General features: G+C 40.9%; 1 protein-coding gene across 5 annotated transcripts in view; it reads left to right on the forward strand.

Moving 5' to 3' along the window:
• Positions 1–16,895, forward strand: part of TEAD1 (TEA domain transcription factor 1) — a 158,606-nt gene extending 141,711 nt beyond the window's left edge. For all 5 annotated transcript variants that reach the window (XM_051803839.1, XM_051803841.1, XM_051803843.1 and 2 more), the window contains 3 exons: positions 9,098–9,238; positions 10,201–10,353; positions 11,071–16,895. In XM_051803839.1, the coding sequence (XP_051659799.1) occupies positions 9,098–9,238; positions 10,201–10,353; positions 11,071–11,184 (408 nt within the window). In that variant the 3' untranslated portion in view covers positions 11,185–16,895. The remainder of the gene's footprint in view (positions 1–9,097; positions 9,239–10,200; positions 10,354–11,070) is intronic.
• Positions 16,896–21,143: the final 4,248 nt, after the last annotated feature.

Raw genomic sequence — 21,143 nt, forward strand, 5'->3', positions numbered from 1 at the left:
AATTCAAATGCCAGCCTTCTCTGCTTCATCTCCTACAAGCAGTGCACACTTTTAACACTCCTGTCTCGGTTTCTCATCTGTAATGTGGGGGTGATACCACCCATTCACCTCAGGTGGTCACTAACAAATCAGACTCATGGCTGTTTATGAGGAATCAAGAGAATGCCATACAAAAAAGACTTTTAAAAAAATGAATAATTCTGTGTTCAGCACAGGTTTTGAGTGGTATTCAGGAAACAGGGGCTGGGCTACAGTGAATAACAAAGACAAAGAAATGTTGCATAGATGCTCAGAGGGCATCTATGTGCAGTTGTGTAGCTAAAGACTATGACATGATACAGTTCAGCAGTCAGGATGTGCAGGCAACTTCAATCCAACATTTCCTAACCTCACTGTGCCTTCCAACATAATGGTCTTTTAATACAATTTTGTGTTGTATTAACTTAAAGATTAAAAAACATACAGTGCTAACATCCTTCTGAGTTATACATCAAAAATGTGGTGAGAATGCCTTCCTGAGCCATGACCTTACAATAGGCTGGTGGATTTTCTCTCTCATCAAGTGAGTGAGGCAGGGAGAGTTGCCTGGGGTAGTGTTTGAGTGTCGCAAGAGTCATGATGAATACTCTTCCAGGAATAAACTTCACATGAGTGCCCCCCAAGTCCTACACATATCTAGAAATATGTGTAGGAAAAACAGAGGATGGCTGTGTAATTAGTCATGAGAGTTAGATCCTAAAGTGTCAGCTCACTGTCTTTTATTTCTTTCACCCCAATAGGACTTTTCTTCCCCATTTATATGGGGAGTATTTAAAAACTATTCTAAACAGTTATATATCAGCAGGGTAAAGCTGGCACAGATTTCTGACAATGTTTTTGACCCCGTTAGTAACTTCAAGTTTATTCATATGAAAATAGACTAATTTTTGGTTGAATGAAGCATCCTCTTCTGAATAAGTATCAACTCTGAAAGTTCATCTCCCAATTTCTGTTCGTGATATGTGGTTATTTCTTAGCCCCAATACTCTCTCTTACCATTTATTTTACCATTTCCCCCTCCCCATCCTTTCTGTTGTTTTCCTCCTTCACTATCATTTAGCCATCAATAGTTTGCTCAGCAGTGTAAGCTTGTGCATCCTGGCACCAGTGACAGTGACAGTCCAGGTTTTGGTGGAATCTAATTGTAACATGGGTGAAAAAGGAACATGTATTTTGGTTGGGCAAAATAGTACAGGTGTGAAAGCTCTCTGAGGAGAATCAGTGCAAGGAAAACAGGGTCTGAGTGAAAGAAGTTGAGGCAAACCAGAGAAGGGAAACAGGAGAGTGTTGTGGCATGAGAAGCTTGAAAGTGAAGGTGAGAGTTCGATGCCAGAAGGGATGGTGACCCTGCAAATGGATTTAAGAGAGGCTGGTATGTCTCTGGAGGCAGCACAAAGGGTATTTTGCTCAGACATTAAACCTAGTGGGGAATGGAAAGATGGGAAACAGGAAGACCACAGATGAGTACATGCACTGAAGATGACTAAAGCAGATAGCAGTGAGCTCTGGTATCTGGAAAGAGCTACTACCCTTGCTCTTTCCCATTTAGTTCTGCTTGAGGCTTCTCAGCAGCACAGTTTTCCCTGTTTTCTTGGTTTCGGTAATAATGTTTGATTACAAAGAAAAAGTGGGAGGGAAAGGTCTGAGGTCTTGCAAGAAGACATTTGGCACTTTTGTAGTTGACTTTGCAAGGCAGCACCAGAATGGAGTACAAAGCAAAGTGTGCTTTGCTTTGCAGAGCTTTATTGGTTCATACAGATTGTATCTCACGTGAAATACAACCTGGTGTTGGGAATGGGTGAGCTTCTGGCCTCGGTCTTGTGACCCACACCTGTGGTCCTCTTCCTACCTAACAGTGCAGGAGATCCTTATACACCACCTCAAACACCCAACCTTACAGCCCTGCAATGCAATTCCCTGGTCCTTGTCTTGCACCTTGAATGCAGTGACTCCGTTCCTCTGTCCTACCCCAGGTAGTCACTGGGAACTACAGAGCTCGGGGAAATCACTGCAGAGACAGACAATTACAGTAATAGATAGTGGGAGCTTTATGTGGTATATTGTGCACTCAGCACAATAAGGAACAACATCCTAATGATATGGCACAGGAAGTTTGTGTGACAGTGATATGAAACTGGAGATTACAGGGCTATAAAATTAAAACGAAAATAAATATTCCTGAATTAATGTAAAAGTTATGTCCTAGAACACTGATGATGCGGAATTCAGAGAAGGCTGGTAAATATCCACAGATGAAACCTTTCCCTGGGTGCAGGCTGAGTGCACGGTGCTGCTTCTCCCACCAAAAATAAGTCACTACCAAAATAAGCCCAATCTATGTAAAACAACCAGGTATGACCCATGCAATTACCTTAGAGTAACATCAACAAACCTCTTGGTTAGTTCGTACTTAAACTGTTTTTGTGACTTGGGAATAGCCCCAAAGTTTTCTGGTCTTTGAAGTTCTGATTAGCCTGTCTAAAAGCTGAGTAAACACACTGTGCCTCTGTTGGTTTCTTTTATTGGTTAAAGTTCTACTCATGTTGATATCTAATGCTGGCCCCACTGATTACTCACTACTAATCTTAAATTCTCTAATTCTAAACAATACACTTAGGCCTCCTAAAGGAGTTCAAACGAAATGCTCAATTGCTTCTCCAGCTTTACCCCAAAATGTCTGTCTAAGACACTGTTGCTGACCTTGCCTTTTTGGCCCATTGTGCTGATGCCCAGTGCTCTGCCCCTCAGAAATCCACCCTCCTGCTGATGGGCTGTTCATCCCACTCACACCACCTCCCTGTTGAATCCAGTGCCTCTCAGCCACATCTCCAACAGACATCATCATTTTGACTCTGCTGTTATCCTCACATCCATCTCCATGAATTCCAGCAGGCTCCGTACCTCCCTTTATGCCCCTGCAGCTTTGCTGGCTCTGTAACTTGCCCTGTCTAGTGCTAGTTCATCAGATATCTGAAAGGAGAAAGGGTGTTTTCTCATGGATGACATAAGAAAAAAACAACTGATATAAGCTGTCAGGCTTTCTATGGATCTGATTCCACTGACTTAATTTTAAATGTTTGCAGTAGCTTGAACTGTTCTTCTAACTGAGGAAAGCTTAGTCAGAGCTCACCACAACTCTGAAATAAAGACTCAAACTCATCTGAAGATGCGTGGATGATATTAATTGATGTTTAAAATGAATGCCTCTATTTGCAGGAATCTGCAATGCAAACTAGGAGTTTTAGAAAGTAATGCATATTATAATTAGGGCAAGCTTTTAAAGATGCTTTGAAGTCCTAAACATTTTTGAAATTCAAATGTGGGATGGAAATAAAGGAATCTACACAATAAAGGGACATTAAATTATGTCTCCCAAAATTTCACTGTTTTATAGATGTAAATATATGCCATAATTAGTGGTAAGTAACATGAGGAGGATAGTTAAGTTTATTCCTATTCTTATTCAAAACAGCTGTGGCATGAAAAATAATGCTCCTTCTCTTTGTGATACACTGGAACAAACAATTTACCCATGTAATCAGTGTTCAGAATGGCTTGTGCCTGTGGTCTCCTCCCACCCCCTTCTGAATTTATCCCCATGTGCCTCCAGCCGTCTTAAAAGGTGCAGAGATTCTTTGTGCCCTTCGTTCACACACGCACAATTGTGGCTACTGCCTTTTTTCCCCCCCCCTTTCTATTTTTACATGTAATTTATATTGCATAATCCAGAATCTTGGATTTCCCTCTGCACACAGACACAGACACACACACACTCTCACCAGCTTGACTGGCAAATGATCCGCAGCTCGCAAATGGGCCCCGTGATGTGAATGGGTCTATGGCCAGCATGCAAATGTATGCAAAACAAATTAGATATGGGAGAAAGCAGACATCCATTTTCTTCTCCCCATCGCAAAGCCTCTCTGCCACAGGGAGCTCACGTGGTGCTCGAGGAGGACCCCCTCACAAATTGATGCGAGGGCATTAAGCGCCGGGGGCCGGATAATGAGTGGAAGGGGCCGAGCAGCTGGGAAGCCGGAGCAGCTTGGCCTGTCCATCACGAGCCCAACCATGTGGCAGACCTGGCCACAATTCCTGAGCTGCAGGGTGAAGCGCGCGGAGGAGCGTGCCAACGGCCCAGATGCTCCCGCTGGAAAAAATTGCTTCACAATTTGGAATCCCTGCTCTTTGATCGCTCTTCGGAGAGGAGGAGGGGGAAGGCACGGCGCGGTCATATGAGTAACACACCTCCCCGCAGTCAGCAGTTGTTCAAACCTATACGTTGTTAATAAGTGACCTTAACGTGCTTAATGTTAACAACCCAGTGCCAGTGTAAATTGTCCTGGCCCTCCCCAAATCCCACTGTTTCCAGTAGGTGCTGTTTTCCTTCTACTCAGCAGGAAGGATTTAGACTCTCCTCAGCGGTTTTTGCTGGAGTTGCTCTTTTGTTAGCCAAAGCTGTTATTATTACACAAGTGCTCTACCCTCTGCCCCTACCCGTAGCACAGAGCCTGAGATCCCTTGGGAGAGGAATGGGAAGATATTTTGATTTATTATTTGAACTCTTTATTTTGGTTGCAGCCAGCTCTGTTTAGGTGCTTGCTCCAGCAAGCTGGCAGAGGCTTCTCCACGCAGCACGCTGAACACTTGGTGCTCTTAATATGTAATATTTCCAGTGCCACCCATTGACAAGCTGTGCTTTATTAATGAATTAATCATGCTGTTACACAAACGCTGCAGAGAGGATGCCAGAAAGCTTAGTGCCTCTCCCACCTCCAAATGCATTCAGCTAATATAAAACTCAGTGCTCAGAAATAAATCAAAATTAGAGTTTTACTCTTGGAAGCAAATTCCATTTGTGTTTTTAAGTTGTTAGGGTTTTTTCCCCTAAATTGTATTGATCTCATATTTTAAAACTCAATGAGTAAATGGACTCCTGTTCATCACACGTGCTCATAATGTTTGAAATGCCATAATGTTTGAAATCATGCCAGTAAAATTGAAGGCACCATTCAAAATGTTATTTATCCGTATATGCTGCAGCAGTGCTCACCAGCCCCAATTTCCAGAGCCAGAGAACAGCTGCATGAGAAGCTGTACAGAAGGAAAAGCCGGTTTACAGCCCAGGAAGACTTGCAACCTGAATCTGACATGCAAGAGAACAGCTAGAGGCAGAGCACCAAGGAAATAATGAGGCAGAGCTGGTAGCAGCACGAGAGGCTGCAAGCACAGCACTCCAGATGCTTGGCTGTTTTTCACAGGGATCATTGAAGCAGGAAAGCATGAGGAGAAGGCTAATAAGATACATTCCTGTGTTTCAATTTTGTTGTTATTATATTTATCTAGCCTTGCCTGTTCTGTAATACAGGCTGTGAGCCTCACTAAGTAATGCCTGCCTTTGGACAATAAGCCTACTTGAATTAGAGCATCCCTTTCAGTTAGATATTTAGTTGGTTAAAAAAGACCCCAAGTAGTGGTGATTCCCCCACATCTGAAATTATGCCAGCGTTCCATTGCCATGAGGGTTACCAGCCCCTGCCTTGTTTCTCATTTTGCTCTTGCGTAGCTTTAGCTTTCTGCCTTTTAATGTCCTTTTCTGCAAGATTTAATCTATCAGAAGACTCTTCCCCATGTAGCAACTTGCAGGCTATGACAAAGTTGTGGAAAAACTTCCCTTGGAAAAAGTAAGTAGATGGAGTTTCATTAGTCATTCACTACAAAGGATGTTTTCCAGACCTGAAATCATTCTTGTAATGCTTTTCTGAACACTTTCCAATTTTCCAACATCCTTTCTAAAATGTAGACACAATCCCTGGAATCAATACTGTAGTAAAGAGCTAAAGCTGAAGACCAGGGTATTCATGTATAACACATCACCTTTTTCCCACTCAAAGCTGCACCTACAACTCTCAGAGCCACAGCAGTGCCTTTTTTGGGGGGGGGATGTGTGTCTCATAATCTCTTTCATCAGTTCAAGAAATATAATTCAGCTTTCAGATGGATGTGTTTAGATGAACTCCTTACTATTTAAGCCATAACAGTATAATTAAGTCCTTCACCGTAATTTTTTAACCAAAGGTTTGTATTTTACCAGCAGTGACAGTCTGTCTTTCCTTCCTTTCTCATGGTATTCAGCATGGAACAAAGCTTTCAACACCTGGCCCAGAGTATTGCCTTGATGTGACAATCTCCTCTTCACAGTGATAAACACTCCTGCCAAGTGCTCATGTGCTCAGCCTCTAGTGAGAAAGTCTGAACCCAAACTGAGGGTAAAGATTTGCTTTAGTATGTAAGAATAGACAAAATTGTTTCAGTACTAAAAGAGGCTTTGGTGAAGCCTTCATTTAAGAGTATATGCTTGCCAACTCCTATGATTTTTTTATATTGGTGGTGGACTATTTTGAAGAGTCTTAAAGCTTCAGCTCTCAGCAATCTGTAATTAGTTGATGATGAAAACTGTTGCTAACAAAATTCTGTCCTTCCTTGAAAACACTTTTATTGTGTGTTAGACTCAAAAAAAAAATAAAATTGAAGAGCAAATAAGTAGATAAAGATAATACACATCTATATTACCATCATGGGACTTTTGCAACAGCATTGTGATTGCATAAGAGTAAATCATGACAATTGAGAGATAGTTTCAAGTGTTCTTCATTCAAACATCAGGGCCCCCGCCTGCATGTTTTGTGTACACAGGCCTCCTGGTGATTTCAGCAAGAGCTGGAAGAGCTGTGGGAGTAAACAACAGGGTGCCAGATGGCCACATATGTTACATTTCCAGGTTAAATGTCAGCACGTAAATACAACAATTAGATATTTTTTTCAGTGGGCTTCAAAATCAGAAGGCAGCAGATAAAATGTTATTCTTTTTTTTTATTCTATAAATGGTTGTTATTGCAGCTTGAAGTGTAAGGTCTATGTGGTTGACTCTTTTGACAGCATGAAATTATGAGGAGTGGTTTAGTTATGATTTCTTAAATATTTTGCTCATATCTGAAAGGAAAAAAAAAAAGAAAATGTTTTGCTAGTAAAACTGTAATTTACTAGCTAGTAAAACTGTGGTAGCATCAGGAATAGCCCCATTTTAAGAGATTACTCCTATCATTATTATTAACTACAACAGTGCAGTTTTTTCAGCAGAAATCCCTATTCTTCAGAAATTCCAGTGGAGCAGCTGTGGCATGGCTGGTGGATGCTACAGTTTGTCGTGTTTAGATGTTTGTCATGTTTCAATTGCAAGCCAGCTGTGATGGCAAATTGTTTATTTACTATCAGCTCGGAACAATTTCTTGCAGCTCGCTGTGAAAACACCGCTTTAGACGCACATTAAACATTAACTGCTGACCTCACGCAAAGCAGGTGCAAGAAACAAGGTGTAGCAGTGATAGGATTTCTTTCTGTTATGCAAAATACGTGACTATAGGGCTGTTTGTGTTACTGTGTGTAAACCTCAGGAGACTGCTCCACTGATTAATTTACAAAGCCAGCCCCAAGTAATCTTAGACCTGTGTCTTCTGTGTACCACAAACTACCTCAGTATGTGCCATTATCAGCAGGTTGCCTCAGAACGGTACCACAAATAAGGGCTGCAGACACTGAGTAGAATTAATGAGCCATTGCCGGGTTAAAAATTAAATAGCAGTTACAAATGACCTGAACTATACTGAATGCCCTGCTCTAGAATCATAGAATGGTTTGGGTCAGAAGAAACCTTAGAGATCATGTAGTTCCAACCCCCCTGCCCTGGGCAAGGACACCTCCTACTAGACCAGGTTGCTCAAAGCTTCGTCCAACCTGGCCTTGAACACTTCCAGGCATGGAGCATACATAAACATACCTGTAAACTGGTTTTTTAAAAAGTTTCGAGGTAGACACGAAGGTACCTGTCAAGTATTTTTTGTTCCATTTCTATATTAGCAATAAAACCAAGCAGAGCAAGACACTTGCAAGTGAAACAGTCGCCAAAGTGTATTTCCCTGGTAAAATGCTCATCTTGGAGTAACTTAAAAATTCAGGCAATTCCTAGCTGTCACACTGCAGTAGCTGATCAGCTATTTCCACATAAAAAGAAAACCCTGCCCTCTCTCTCCTTGGGCACCAAAGATGTCAGCAGAGCTAACGCCTGAATCAACAAATCCAGCTGTGCATATCCCTGGACTCTGCCTGTATCCATATTAGCGTGCTTTTAAGTAGAGGACTTTTGAAAATGGATTGATGATGTCAAAGAGCACAGTGGCAGAACAGCTCCAGCGCTGCTGCAGGCCCAGGGAGGCCGGATTCAGCAGGTGACCCGTGTGGTTGCTTTGTAGCCAAATTAATCCCGCTGTGCGCAGGACTTGGGTTTGGGCGTAAATAATTAAAGGTAGCGCTGTTCCTCACTTGATCCTGCAAGTCTCGGTCCCTGTTGCTAGATATCAAAGGCAGCTGGGTAGTTACTGAGGCTGCAGAGAAATGCTGGAGGAAAGCAAACACTCCCAGCAGTATTTATTGGTGGGCAGGCACGGCTCTGCGCACACGGTTCACGCGCGGCCGGCGGGTTGCGTCACACGGCTCCCTGAAGTCAAGTATTTTGCTGAATCAACGCCATATGGCCTGACAGTCTTATCAGAGATCGATCCTGTATTGTGCAGCTGTCTCCCTTTGCCAGGAGGATTTCGTTGCTTTAAGAAAGGAAAAGGAGAAAGTGAGCTATTGGCCTCTCTGTAGTGGGGTGGCTCGGTTGGATTTGAGACCGCAAGGCAGGTTCCCTCCAGAGGAATTGGCTCTGGAGCTTCAGGGATTTCCATCAGCTGTCTGCCAGACAAGAACATCACCTGTAGCCCAGAGAAATACTGGGTCATCTTTTATTGTGTAAAACTTGAATAAATTGCTGCTTTCCTATGGTTTTGCTGCAACAGTTAGGCAGGTACTTCCCTGACAGACTTTTTCCGCTATTGCTGGTCACCACAAATCCACCCCCCTTATTTCTGAAAAGAACAGTGAACTAATGACAGCTTATGCTACCGACATCATCAAGTGAAAAATAAAATCTTCACCATCTATCCCTTTTTCCCAACAGGCTGACTTAAACTGCAACATCCAGGATGATACAGGAGCATTTTACGGAGTCACTAGTCAGTACGAGAGCTCAGAAAACATGACAATCACCTGTTCCACCAAAGTCTGTTCATTTGGAAAGCAAGTAGTAGAAAAAGTAGAGGTGGGTGTTGTGATGGGATATGTGGGGTGATGCTCTGGTTCCCTTTTATTTTACTTGGGCTTTTCTCTCTCTTGTCTTTACTTGATCTTACCTGGCTTTTCCTTCCTTCCTTCCTCTGATCCTTCCTGAAAGAATATTTTCCTTTCCAGCAGCGTTTGGGTTCATTTTAACCCATGTGTGAGTAGTAATAAGCCCCATACACACATCTGTTATCTGCAGTACAGTTTTTCTGCTGGAATTTTAGCCTAGAGCTGTAGGTTGAACTTTTATAGATGTCCTGGTCGCTGTTCATGTCCTTCTTACATGAAATATGTTTTCTAACCATGGTGACCATAAATAAGGTTTTAACCATTTCCATTATTCCAAGCTTAGAGAAAGCCAAAAATCCCCACAAGCCACTGAGTAGCTCATCTGAGCAATTGGTAGCTGGGCAGCTGGAGTCCAAGAGTCACAGCCTTACCCTCCTTCAGCCCTTTATGAGCCCCTGCAATCTAAGTCAGCCTGGTTTTCTTCCACCTGTGGCCTTGCATCTTTCTGTAGTTCATAAATTGCCTACTAAATCATGCAATAATATATCAATGTTTGTATGTGTATACTTAAGCATAAATATATAAACTTATTTTTGCTGTTCTCTTTGCAGACAGGTGCCTCATAACTCCTTTAAAATCATCTTACCACAAAGTTTTCTGCCTAATATGATTTTTACTCAACTCGGACTTTCTGTTCTGTAATCCTCATGTGTTCAGTTTGTCAATTCACAGGTTAGAGAACAAGTAGTGATATTGTAATTTTTAATAATTAAGGGCCCTTGAATTTTTAGCAGGGCACTGCATAGCTCAGGCAGGGAGTCAGCAAGTAGGTGTGTGTGTGTCTGAGCCACTTTCTCTTTTTACTGTCTACACAAAGAAAGAAAAAACCAGATTTAGTGGTCACTTTCTAAATGCTCTTCCTTATTTTTTCAGACTGAATATGCAAGGTTTGAGAATGGCCGATTCGTGTACAGGATAAATCGCTCTCCCATGTGTGAATATATGATCAACTTCATACACAAGCTGAAACATTTACCCGAGAAATACATGATGAACAGCGTGTTGGAAAACTTTACAATTTTATTGGTATGGACTCACTTCTTACTTTTCCATTTCTAAAATACTCTCAGGCTTTGTACGTCTTGCTTAGCTTGTAATGTTGAGAACCAGTTTGCAGATCCCTTAGTCATGTTGCTTACTAGACAAGCCATCCCACTGACTTCAGAATGATACTCTTGGAATTGGGCACTATAGATGCTTGGGATGAAAAGGCTCAGCTGGCTGTGAACATGAACAAACATCCACAAATGTGGATGTTTTCCACATTTTGTTATTTTCCACAAATTCAGCTTACTTCTCTCTTTTTTTTCTCCACACAAGTCTGGTGTCTGCAGGGAGCCTGAGGCAGTAACTTTGAACCATCCCATGTGTTCTTACTGAGACTGGGCTACAGTACCGCAAATATCAGTGGGGTTAATTAGTTCTTGGGTGGGGAAAACAGGCAGTTAATGCCCAACAGGTGATTTAAAGCACAAAGAATGGTCGGTGTGGTGTCCTTTAAGCTGGTTTCCTCAGTTACCCAGCTTGCTTTCAGTGCAGTGGCACCTCAGCCAAGCTGAGGATTCGCTCAGAACCGAGGGCTGGCAGCACAGGGAGGGTGTGGGGCTGCAAGCACAGAGCCGTGTTCTCCCTGCCCAGCTCCCTTTGGCAAGAGAACACAAGGTGATGAGGGTCATTTCTTGTTTCAGCCCTGGTGTTTCCAAGTGTGTAATGTCCGGTCTCCCTCTTCCTTCCCCCAAACAGGTGGTAACAAACAGAGATACACAAGAAACCCTGCTCTGCATGGCTTGTGTATTCGAAGTGTCAAACAGCGAACATGGAGCACAGCATCATATCTACAGGCTTGTAAAGGACTGAGCAGTTATTTATATATACACTTCATTTCACTTCTTTATCAAAACACAGACTGTAAACCTCAAACACTAAGTGGCAGTGCCTCTGGCCCAACTTTCACCCACATTTTTCTAAATCCTGTTTTAGTGAAGTCATTTTTAATGTGTTCATATATAATTGTAGCTGTGAAATTCTGGTACAGTTGTAAAAATTATTTCTAAAACTAAGTGTTCTTCAAATTTGTAAACCACAGTTCTTTGGGAAGACTGTATTTAAGAACCTAATGCCTCTGTCTGTGGAGGCCTATTTTTAATTCTGATAGAAAAATGTATGACAGAGCATTTGCCATGGGGAAAAACTGACAGCGTTTATAAGAATTTATTTTGGGTTTTTTTCCAACATGAAATACTTGTTTTACAATGCAAGTGAAATTGAAATGAATCTTTAGCTATAACTGTAAATGAGTACGCAAAGTTAATAATCTTTATAGAATTATCTTTGTAACTAATTAGGGTGGAAGATATGGACGAATGTAATTCACTAAATTATTTTTTAAAATGAAACATTTTTCTGTTTGAAACCAAATGAAAAATATAGCCTTAAGAAATGCCTGATGGAAACAGACAGGTCCTAAAATTAGGCAAATTTTGTATTTTTTTCTCAACGCTAAAACTAATCTTCTAATCCATTAAACTTTCAAACAGGTATTGCAGAGAAAGAAAACATCATCCCTTACCCCTAACATATCTAGTGTATTTTAAAAGAGTATAAAGTTGTATTGTACTAATATGAAAATTTGATTATTTAATGAAAAAGATGGCTCATTTTGCAATAAGTAGGTAAATACTGAAGATTTAGACTTGCATTATATGTAGTCTTGTGTGTGCAGTTATATTTTATATGGACAACTGTGTTTTCTAATAAGTTGAGCAAAAAACTTGCAACTCTGAAATGAACAGATGAACGGAAACAACTGACATTGTGACAGCATCAAGTAATTCGTAAACAGAAAGCAAAACACTAACGTGTTTGAAAGAAGAGTATGTACAACTCTGAAAGGATCAACAGCTTTAATATCTATGAGATGCTAGAAAATCACAACCAACAATCAGGCAAAGAAGATTGGAAAGTGGAGATATTTTTTTTTTCTCCTTTTCCTCTCAGTCATGGTGCTCTTACACCTCCCCCAGTTGTCTCTCCAGTTCTGACTGGCCAAGACCTTTACAAAACAGACACATACGTACCACGTGGGGTCTGCTGTCCTTTTGCATCCAGATGTGGTAGTATTCATCCTTCTGATATATTCAGGGAAGACTCCAGGAAGTGAAGTACAGCTGGAGATATTTTAATACTGTAAGGATTTGAACCATGGATGTGGGTGTGAGTGATTGTCTGAGGTAGCACGTGTGAGAGCAGTAGTCTCATTCCTCCTGGTCACATCAGAGAGTGTTGCTCCGTTTCTTCTCTCCTGCTGCAGCCCAGCACAGCCCCTCAGTTGCCCAAGCAGTTGTTTGGGCAGGTGCTGGGCCAGCAGCGGGTTCTCATGTGATACCTTTGTCTGAAAGGCTGAGGGCTGCCCGACCAAGCACAAGCCACCTTAGAGATCAGTCATGAGGTATCAGCAAAGAGGGTTCTTGGGAAGGTCTTTTGTAGTCCCAAATCAAAGAAGTTAACGTTTAGCAGGTCCCTCCTCCCTACCCTTTTACAAACAGTGCCCACGCGCCATTTAAGTGTAGAATTTACTCCCAGTGCTGTAGCCTTCAAAAAAGAAAGCTGTTTGGTTTGGTTTTTTTTATATTATATGCCTGCATAGTACTGTCTGTTAGAATTGCCCATTGTTGAGTTCTCCAGACTAGAACAGAGCCTAGATGAGGCAGTGGGTCGCTGTATGTCTGCGTCAGACCAGGTTCAGACTCAGCACTGGTGAGGCCTCGGGTTAGAGAGCGGGTAGGTGGATGATTGCTGTGATGTCTAGCTGTTACCTGCTTGTGGATATTAGGGCTGATGATCTTTCAGTTTTATATTCTGCGAACTGAACAGAGAAATATGTCCATGGTAAAGTCTCTTTTAATGCTCATTTTTTAACACTAACAATCACATCAGGAAAAGCACTGCATTGTAACAGCCTAACGGTAGCCCTTTATTCTAAGCACTTGGTGTTACAAGTCAAAAACTACTTTGTTTTTTTGTTCTAAAGTTGTCTTTTATTTAGGGTTTGAATTGTGGGTTTGGTGATTTATTTTTTTTTTAATTTTTTTTTGTTTGTTTGATAACAAGCAAACTCTTTAAGGCATATAAAGTATGTAAGTCAATTTTCAAAACCAGGTACAGGTTTTTTTAATAGAGTCTGACACACTACATATGCCATAACTCTAGGGTATAAACAGTCACAATGTTTATTGGTGTTCACATATGTAATATTAGGGAAACTACTTCCATCGTCTTTTCTTTACACTTCTGTAAATGATCCATACCCTGTATATGTTAATTCTTAAAAGCCTTAATCCTTCAACTGTTGAGTGTGGGGTGTGTAGTCCAACAGGCTGCCTGTAAACTGTGAGCTCTTTTGTAAGCTGGAAGTACTTATCTTGTTACTGTTACTTTTTTGTAGGAACCTTTTAATTGAGAGCTGCCAAAGCATTACAATATGCAGTGCCTTAGCATTATATTAGAAGAACCTTTAGCCTCTTAACATAAATTTTATATGTTGTTTTATTAATTGGTTCCATTTTTAAAATATCTGTATTTTTTCCCACAGAAAAAATATTACTCTTTGACTGCTTGGTCTAAACCAACCGTCTGTACAAGTCAGTCCCATTCCTACGCAGATAAATGCCTATACCAAAAGGAAAGGTTACAGATTCTTAGTTCTCCGTGAAAAAGTGAATTGTATTAAGAAATGCTGCCTTTTTAAATTTCATGACCAAATAATTAATTGTGACTCTTCTGCACTCTAGCATGAAAGTGCCTTTGGTTTGAAATTCCAGCTTAGAAAAGTGCTGCCATAATAATGACAATTTGTAGAGAGACCAAAAATATTTAGTTATCACCGTAATGCCTTTGGTTTATTGGAATAAGTTGAATCTACAGGCCTCCATTCACAAAAGAGCACCATTCATAGCAAAGTGATTTTGCTAATGATCAGCCTGCTGAAGAATAATCTACTGTTTGCCATTTCTGACAGCATTGCAATCCAGCAACTGATTTGTCTGTGATATAAAAATGAAAATATTCACGTTTATATTCTCTTCATCCAGTCACGCATCTGCATAATGAGAGATCCATATACTGCAGAATTTCAGTGGACAGACATGACTTCACTGATCTCCTCTAATAATATTTCGGTATCTGTGAAGATTCTTTGTTTAGACACAAGATTTTGTTTACAAAGTTGTGCATGCTGAAAGTCAGCTGCATAAAAACCAAGATGAAAATGGAGAACCGAGAACAGTTATAGGGAAAATGGAATTGTGTGTTTTTAAGCATTGAAATGTTGGGTGTGAGCGTTGTGGATGAAGGTGCTGTTAGAGAAACTCTGGCCAGCACGATTCAAAACACAGGGTTGTTTTGTTTATCTCCCAGATGATGTCTTGGAAAAAAAAAATTAGCTCCTCTTAATAACGTGTCTGTATTTGATACCTTCTGTGAACGGGGGCCATACTGTACACTACAACTGAAATCGATGGGAAGAGGAGCAAGATTTTAAGAAAACAATGTTAGAAAGAACAAATATCAGCAAAACCAAAAGCTGTCAGAGGGATTATATAGTTGTGAATACAATTTTAACTTGATTTTTAAAGTATTTGATGAAAACTAAGATTAACTTTTTATATAGAGAAATATTGTGACACTGTGTGGTAAATATTGTGATAATTCAAGTTCCCTTTCTCTAAAATATTATTTTTGTTATTCCTTCAAGGTCTAAATCTCACTTACCTCTATAAGACAAGTAATCCTGTTGAACATAATGAGACTGAGGTAGGGCAAAGACACTTTAGCCCCACAAGCAGAGCAAAACATTTTCAGTTATTGCCAAACATTGCAGCTGTACTAGTCAATATTTGTGATAAACTACACCTCTGTCTCGTTGAAATAAGAATAATGGTACCATTTGGGGCTGTTAAAAATTACTACTAACAAGTGTAGTTTTACTTACTTGAATTCCAGACCGATTTTATTTAGGTACTGCACCACTATTTTGAAGGAATCACAGACATAATGCCTGTTTCTCACTTTCCCTTTCTCCCGCAGCTACAGCTCAGTAAGTTTGGCAGTAGCTTCTTCCGTTAGACCTCCATGGGATGGGCTATTGGGAATAATGAAGGGTGTACATTAATGTTGAATGTAAGTAACTGGCCACTTCGGGGCAGATACAGCATTTGACGTACTAATCCATATCTATTTATTTTTCCACTGCGGGTCCTGGGGTGTACTTGCTTCCTGAAGCAGTTCCCCTTGGAGTTTTCCTGGAGCACTCAGTCAGTCATACTGAGAAACTCCTTTCCTTGACCCATGCCGAATACACTGATACACGTGCCCGGTCACACAGCAGATGTGTATAATAGAATCCAGTTTTGTACTTTTCTCAGGATGATCTCTTTTTTCCCTCCCCTCTTACCTTTCATAACAAGATGTTTAGCCCCCTAAAAAAAGATTTGAGGCTGGATAAGTCAAAGTACAAGAAACACTTCGGACATCTTCATCTTTTAACTTTTCAGGTCATTCTTGCTGAGATCATGTCATTAGTTTCAGTGTGTAAATTAAATCTTAAATGCACTCAGTTGACTAAAAGGAGATGGATCCCTGTTACCTCCTTACAGATTATATGTTTTTGTTTTGTTTTGTTTTGTTTTATGGGCCTCTGATTCAGGCTCATGACTGCAGACAAAAAATACAATATGTGCCTGAAAAAAAAAAGACAAAAGAATTTTATAACATTGAAAACCTGAATAGCCTTTAATTCTTCAGTACATTTTATGTAAAACAGGTTGGGTTTTTGTTTTGTTTTGGGGTTTTTTTGCCATGTGCATTTGTTCACATTTGTAAATGACTTAATGGAATTCTCACTTTATGTTTATTTGTGTAATGTGTATAAAATGGGTTTGTGACTTAAGCATATTCATATATGGTCAGTGGTTACTTTAATATTGTACTGCTGCTGGTAACTTTTGATGTAGAACTTGCCTTTTGATGATAAAGTACCTCTAGGTTAGACAGTGAGGGAAGGCTCTTGGAAAAAAACTGAATGTTCTCCAATGTTTTCTTAACATATTTGCAGAAGCTTTCAAAAGGAGTTTCAGTCAAACCTCTTGGCAGTACAGTATTCTTGTATTTGTTATTGTCTGTGTGTAGGTACTGGTACCTTTTTTTTTTTTTTGTTTAAAATGTTTTAAGTGTTGGCTTTAAAGTGAATTTATCTTTAGTATGATAGTAATATGAAAATTATAGGTTTTGTGTGCAGAGAATTTTTTTATAAAGTGCTTTGTAAAAAAAAAAAAAATGTATTCTAGCTTTCGCGGTACATATGTGTGATAACTTTAATATCCATGACAGTTAAGTGCAATTATTTCATCACTCTAAAAATGCTATTTTTGTGTCGGTTACTGCAGGTGTTTTCATGTCTTTGCAAAGTGACACATTTTGATGCCTTCTTGATAAAGTGGTAGAATTTTTGTAGCTTTCTAGAAACTTTGTATTCATACAGTATCGATTGAAAATAAAGACAATGAAAGTGTTTTGTGCATTTATCTTAATCTCTTACATCGATCTGTTTTTAATGCCGGGTTTAACTTTCAAAACTATCTTCCAAAAGAGCACAAGGCCTGACTTGCAGCAATATCTCTGTACCTTCCTAAGGGTACAAAGGGCATCCACCAGGGTTTACAAAAACCTGTAGGGATGGCACTTGAGGAAGTGGCACATCTGGAAGTTCTGTTCAACCAGGAGTCCATAATCCTTCCTCTACTTTGTGTGTCTTCCTAAAGAAGAGGTGGTTTTGAAACAGCAGTTAAACTGCACTGTTAAAATGGGAAAAGCCACTCAGGCCCCTTTATTCCAGGAATGACCTGTTCAAAATCTTACATAATAAACGGTTCCAAATACATCATTAACTTGGCAACTAGAGCTGAGTGAGGAGCATGGTAGTTACCTGAGGTTGAGGTGTTTCTTCCAGGACAGTGGGAACTGTGTGGGAACTGAGGTCCTAAAAATGAGACATCCTTTCAAGAGATTGGTTTCTTGTTTTCCTTGAACCACTTGCCCCTCAACTACCCGCTGTACCCGGTGTGATGAGAGGATGAAGTGTGATCAAATAGTCTCCTTCATTCACGAAGTGTAATCACCTAGCTAGGAAAAAAAAAATAGAGAAAGGAAAAGAGAATAAGAGGGATATCCTGGATCAGCTCAAATCAATGGGAAAATTACCAGGAATTGGCAGAGGGGAAAAAAAAAAGTACATCTGGTTCGTCTCTTCAAAAGGGGAGCAGTGGCTTTTGAATAAACCACATGCCCCTCCCATACTCCCCAGTTCTCCTTTTGGGTGGCAGATGTTGCACTGCCATTTTTAAAATGCCAGCAGAGCACCCCCCATGTGCAAGATGAATGGGTTGAGAACAATGCACAGATATGGTCTGTTTTGACCCTGTTTTCTCCTCTTTGTTCCCCATTAAGTATATGGCTTCAGCCCTTTGAAGTGGGTTAGCAGTTTCAGAAGCAACCTGCTTCTTAATTAAGGTTCTGCTTCTTAATTAATTTAGGTTAGAACCATAAATCTTCCACCTTTGGGAAAAGTGTCGTGCAGCATTTCAGGTTGGGAGTCCCCAGTGCAGTGTCACACCATTAGTTTATTAATGAGCTGGTTTCAGCAGAGGCAGCAGCCTCTCCCTGAGGAAGCCTGGCCTGGTTTTCACTGACAGGGAACAAAGAAGACAGACCAGTTACTCCATGCACAGAAGGATGAGCTCTTTGTGGTCCGTGGACTTTTCTGTGGATTTTAATGTGTTTTTTTTTTAAAAGATGCAGCCTATAGGACACTACAAATCCAGAACACATTTAATGCTCACAAACCCCAGGAGGAAAAGGAGGGTTCAGAGCTAAGCAGTGTGTTAGCAGATGTCTGTAGTTCCCCCACACAGCTCTAGCTGTTCATCCCAACCCTGACCTTTCGCAGCCTCACTATTGTTGTCTGGGGCCCTTTGAGCAGAAACAGCTGAACAATCTGTTACCCCAAACAGTGGCAGCTTAGCAGTGGTCATAAATAATTACCTGCCCTGTAGAGAGGTGTGACACTTAACTGGTTAATGGTTCTAAATTGTTATATGATTGCTGATGTTTTTTGAGAGCTAGAGCTGTGCTGGAAATGCTAGAAAGCTGGTGAAGGTGGGAATGGCAGGAGGGAGTGGGTACAGAGACACTGTACTAGAAGTATAAGGAAAAGGAAAACTGAAGAGACCTAGAGAGCAAGTGACTGTGAGGAAATGAGTAGCAGGGTGTTGCTTTTCAAAGAAAATCAAAAGCTGAGGACAGGACAAAATAGGAAGAAGGGAGAAAAAAAGATGATTTGAAGACCAACATCACCAATAAAAATTCATCAGAAGGAAGGAGGGAGAATTCAGACTAAGAAAAAAGCTACAACAAAACAAACATTCACCTTCTAGGTCAGTAAATATAATTGCTGCTTTTTTTTTTTTTCCCCTCCTGTATTTTTTATTATAAGCCCTTTCTAGGTTGGGACATATCCTCTTTAAGCTTGAGGGAAAGGGCTGCTTTAGGCTTCCATTCTTGTGTGCCTCACTGGGGGGAGCTGATAAAGCCTGAAAACTTTAGCAGCAAAGCACCCTGTAGCTGCTCTGACAGATGAGGAGCTGTCAGCTTGGTTTCGATTAGAAAAGAGGGAGAAAGAGAACCATGAGCAACGGCCAGAAGAAAATCTGAAACAATCAGCTAAGCAAAGACACTTGAGTGCAAGTGACTGATCTCAATTTATCCAGCACTAGTGATTTCTCAAGCCACCTTCTTTCCACACATGTGTGGGTTTGGGTGCATGCACGGAGTCCTTTAGAGCTTGATGTTTTTCAAAATATTGCTTTTCGTGCCCCTCACTCTATTCCTAGAGCTCAGAGCATAGCAGGTAACCTTGATGTTACTAAACTGGAGAAGAAAGCCAAAAAACAAATGTTTTTTCATAAATCTGCTTCCAAACATCTTTTATCATCTTTGAGAGGTGTCCACACACACAGAAGAGTTTTGGAGCATTATAGCTGTTCCCTAACTCTGGCAAAAACAATGTCCCATGAAGGGTTGTGTTTGGGGCCATCAGAGCAAAGAGTGCAGGAGCTGTGGTTAATATGTATATATCCCTTTTCATTCCTCTTACTTATACAGTTCAATGAGAGAATTAGCTCACAACTCATCCTTACCTTGCAGTGCATCTCAATGCTCTGTTTTCTGGACCTCCAGCACAGAGAGATTATGGCAGCAGCTTTCAGACTTACTCTCTGTTTGAACAGAGCACTGAGCTGTATGTGCAGCTGCCTTCGCCAGGGGGTTAACAAACTGCAAACTGATTTTTTTTCCTGCCCCAAGCATGTAAGTTTATTATACATATTTAAAGATACTTCTCCATTTCTTCTTCTGTTGGCAGAGCCCAGAGAATAAGTGTTTTTTTCCAGACTTCTAAAAATTCCTTTCTGCTTAGCTCAGATGTTCTCTGCAGTGTTATCAGAGATTTAATTTTTTTCAAAGATACTTGTCTTTTCTTACCCTTTCACCTGTGATGTTGAACTAGTGAGCATTATACTTGGCAAAATGTACAAGAACAGCATTCAATTTATGACTATTCCCTTCAGTTCCCTATAAGAACATTTCCTTTTTGACACAGCTCTACATGAGTTGAAGGGGATGGAGAGGGGAATGTCTGTGTCTTCATGATGTTTGGCTTTTTGACCTGAAGCCACATATGACAAACTCAGGCAATGAAATACTAGATTGAACCCCATTGCACACATATCACAGCATTCCACAGCACAGAGAATCTAACAGCTTCACTGTAAAATATATGTATTGCTTTTACTTTGACTGTATTATATTTTTAACAGAGTTTAATCTAAGCTTTATCACGAGAACACCGCAATGGGTGGAAACTGGACCTTGCAGTTCACCTCCAGAGTTTACAGCAATAACGTGGGAGACAGAACACTGGTCCCAGCAGAGTTTGTGCTCCCTATCTCCTACAATGATCTCCTGTTCTGAGGGAGGTGGTGGTGAGTAATATTTGGGAGGTGCCCCAAGGCTTGCCAGCGATAGGCTCTGGATAAGCACGAAGGAACAGGTAGATGTGGTGCAGTGACAAGCAAACTCTAAACTTCTTGGCTTTCCTGTCCACTTTCACACATCTCCCAGATAACAAAAGGACATAGTATCATGTGAGCAGTGAACACGAGAAGTGTCTTGAGATCTGAGACCCCCCCCACACCATTTTTGCAGAGTCTTTCTCTGCAACTGCTCCCTTCTCTAGAAGGCTATTGCTTGAGACCAGGATCCCCGGGCCCCACAACTCCTCTTCATTCTGGGTGAGGCACTGCAGGGCATTCAGAGCACTCAGACATAGCTCTGGCATCAGCTTAGCGCTTTTTTTGCACATGAAGAAAACATCTTCCCATTACGAACTTCAGTGCCGGAAGTGGTACAGAGGTAACAGCAGCTCTGAGAGAGCAAGGCTAAGGGCTCAGGAGCCACTGAGAGGAGACACAGGACAGACATGGGCGGTCAGACTGGCTGTCTCCATGTGTCCTGCTCTAGGCCACTGTGGTTTCTCAGCTGGGAAGGAGGTGGAAAGAGAACTCTCTACCCCTGCATACTGTAGCACCAAGAAGCACAGTGAAGGAAGTTGGCTTGAAGGTACCTGAATACCAATGGAAAGGAAGCATTAGCCATGATTTGAAGATGAAGCTGATGAAGCAGGAGATAGGGGAAAGGCTCTTTCA

The sequence above is a fragment of the Manacus candei genome, unplaced genomic scaffold, assembly GCF_025592945.1.
Source record: "Manacus candei isolate 608988 ecotype Guabito, Panama unplaced genomic scaffold, ASM2559294v1 h1tg000060l, whole genome shotgun sequence".
Lineage (NCBI taxonomy): Eukaryota > Metazoa > Chordata > Aves > Passeriformes > Pipridae > Manacus > Manacus candei.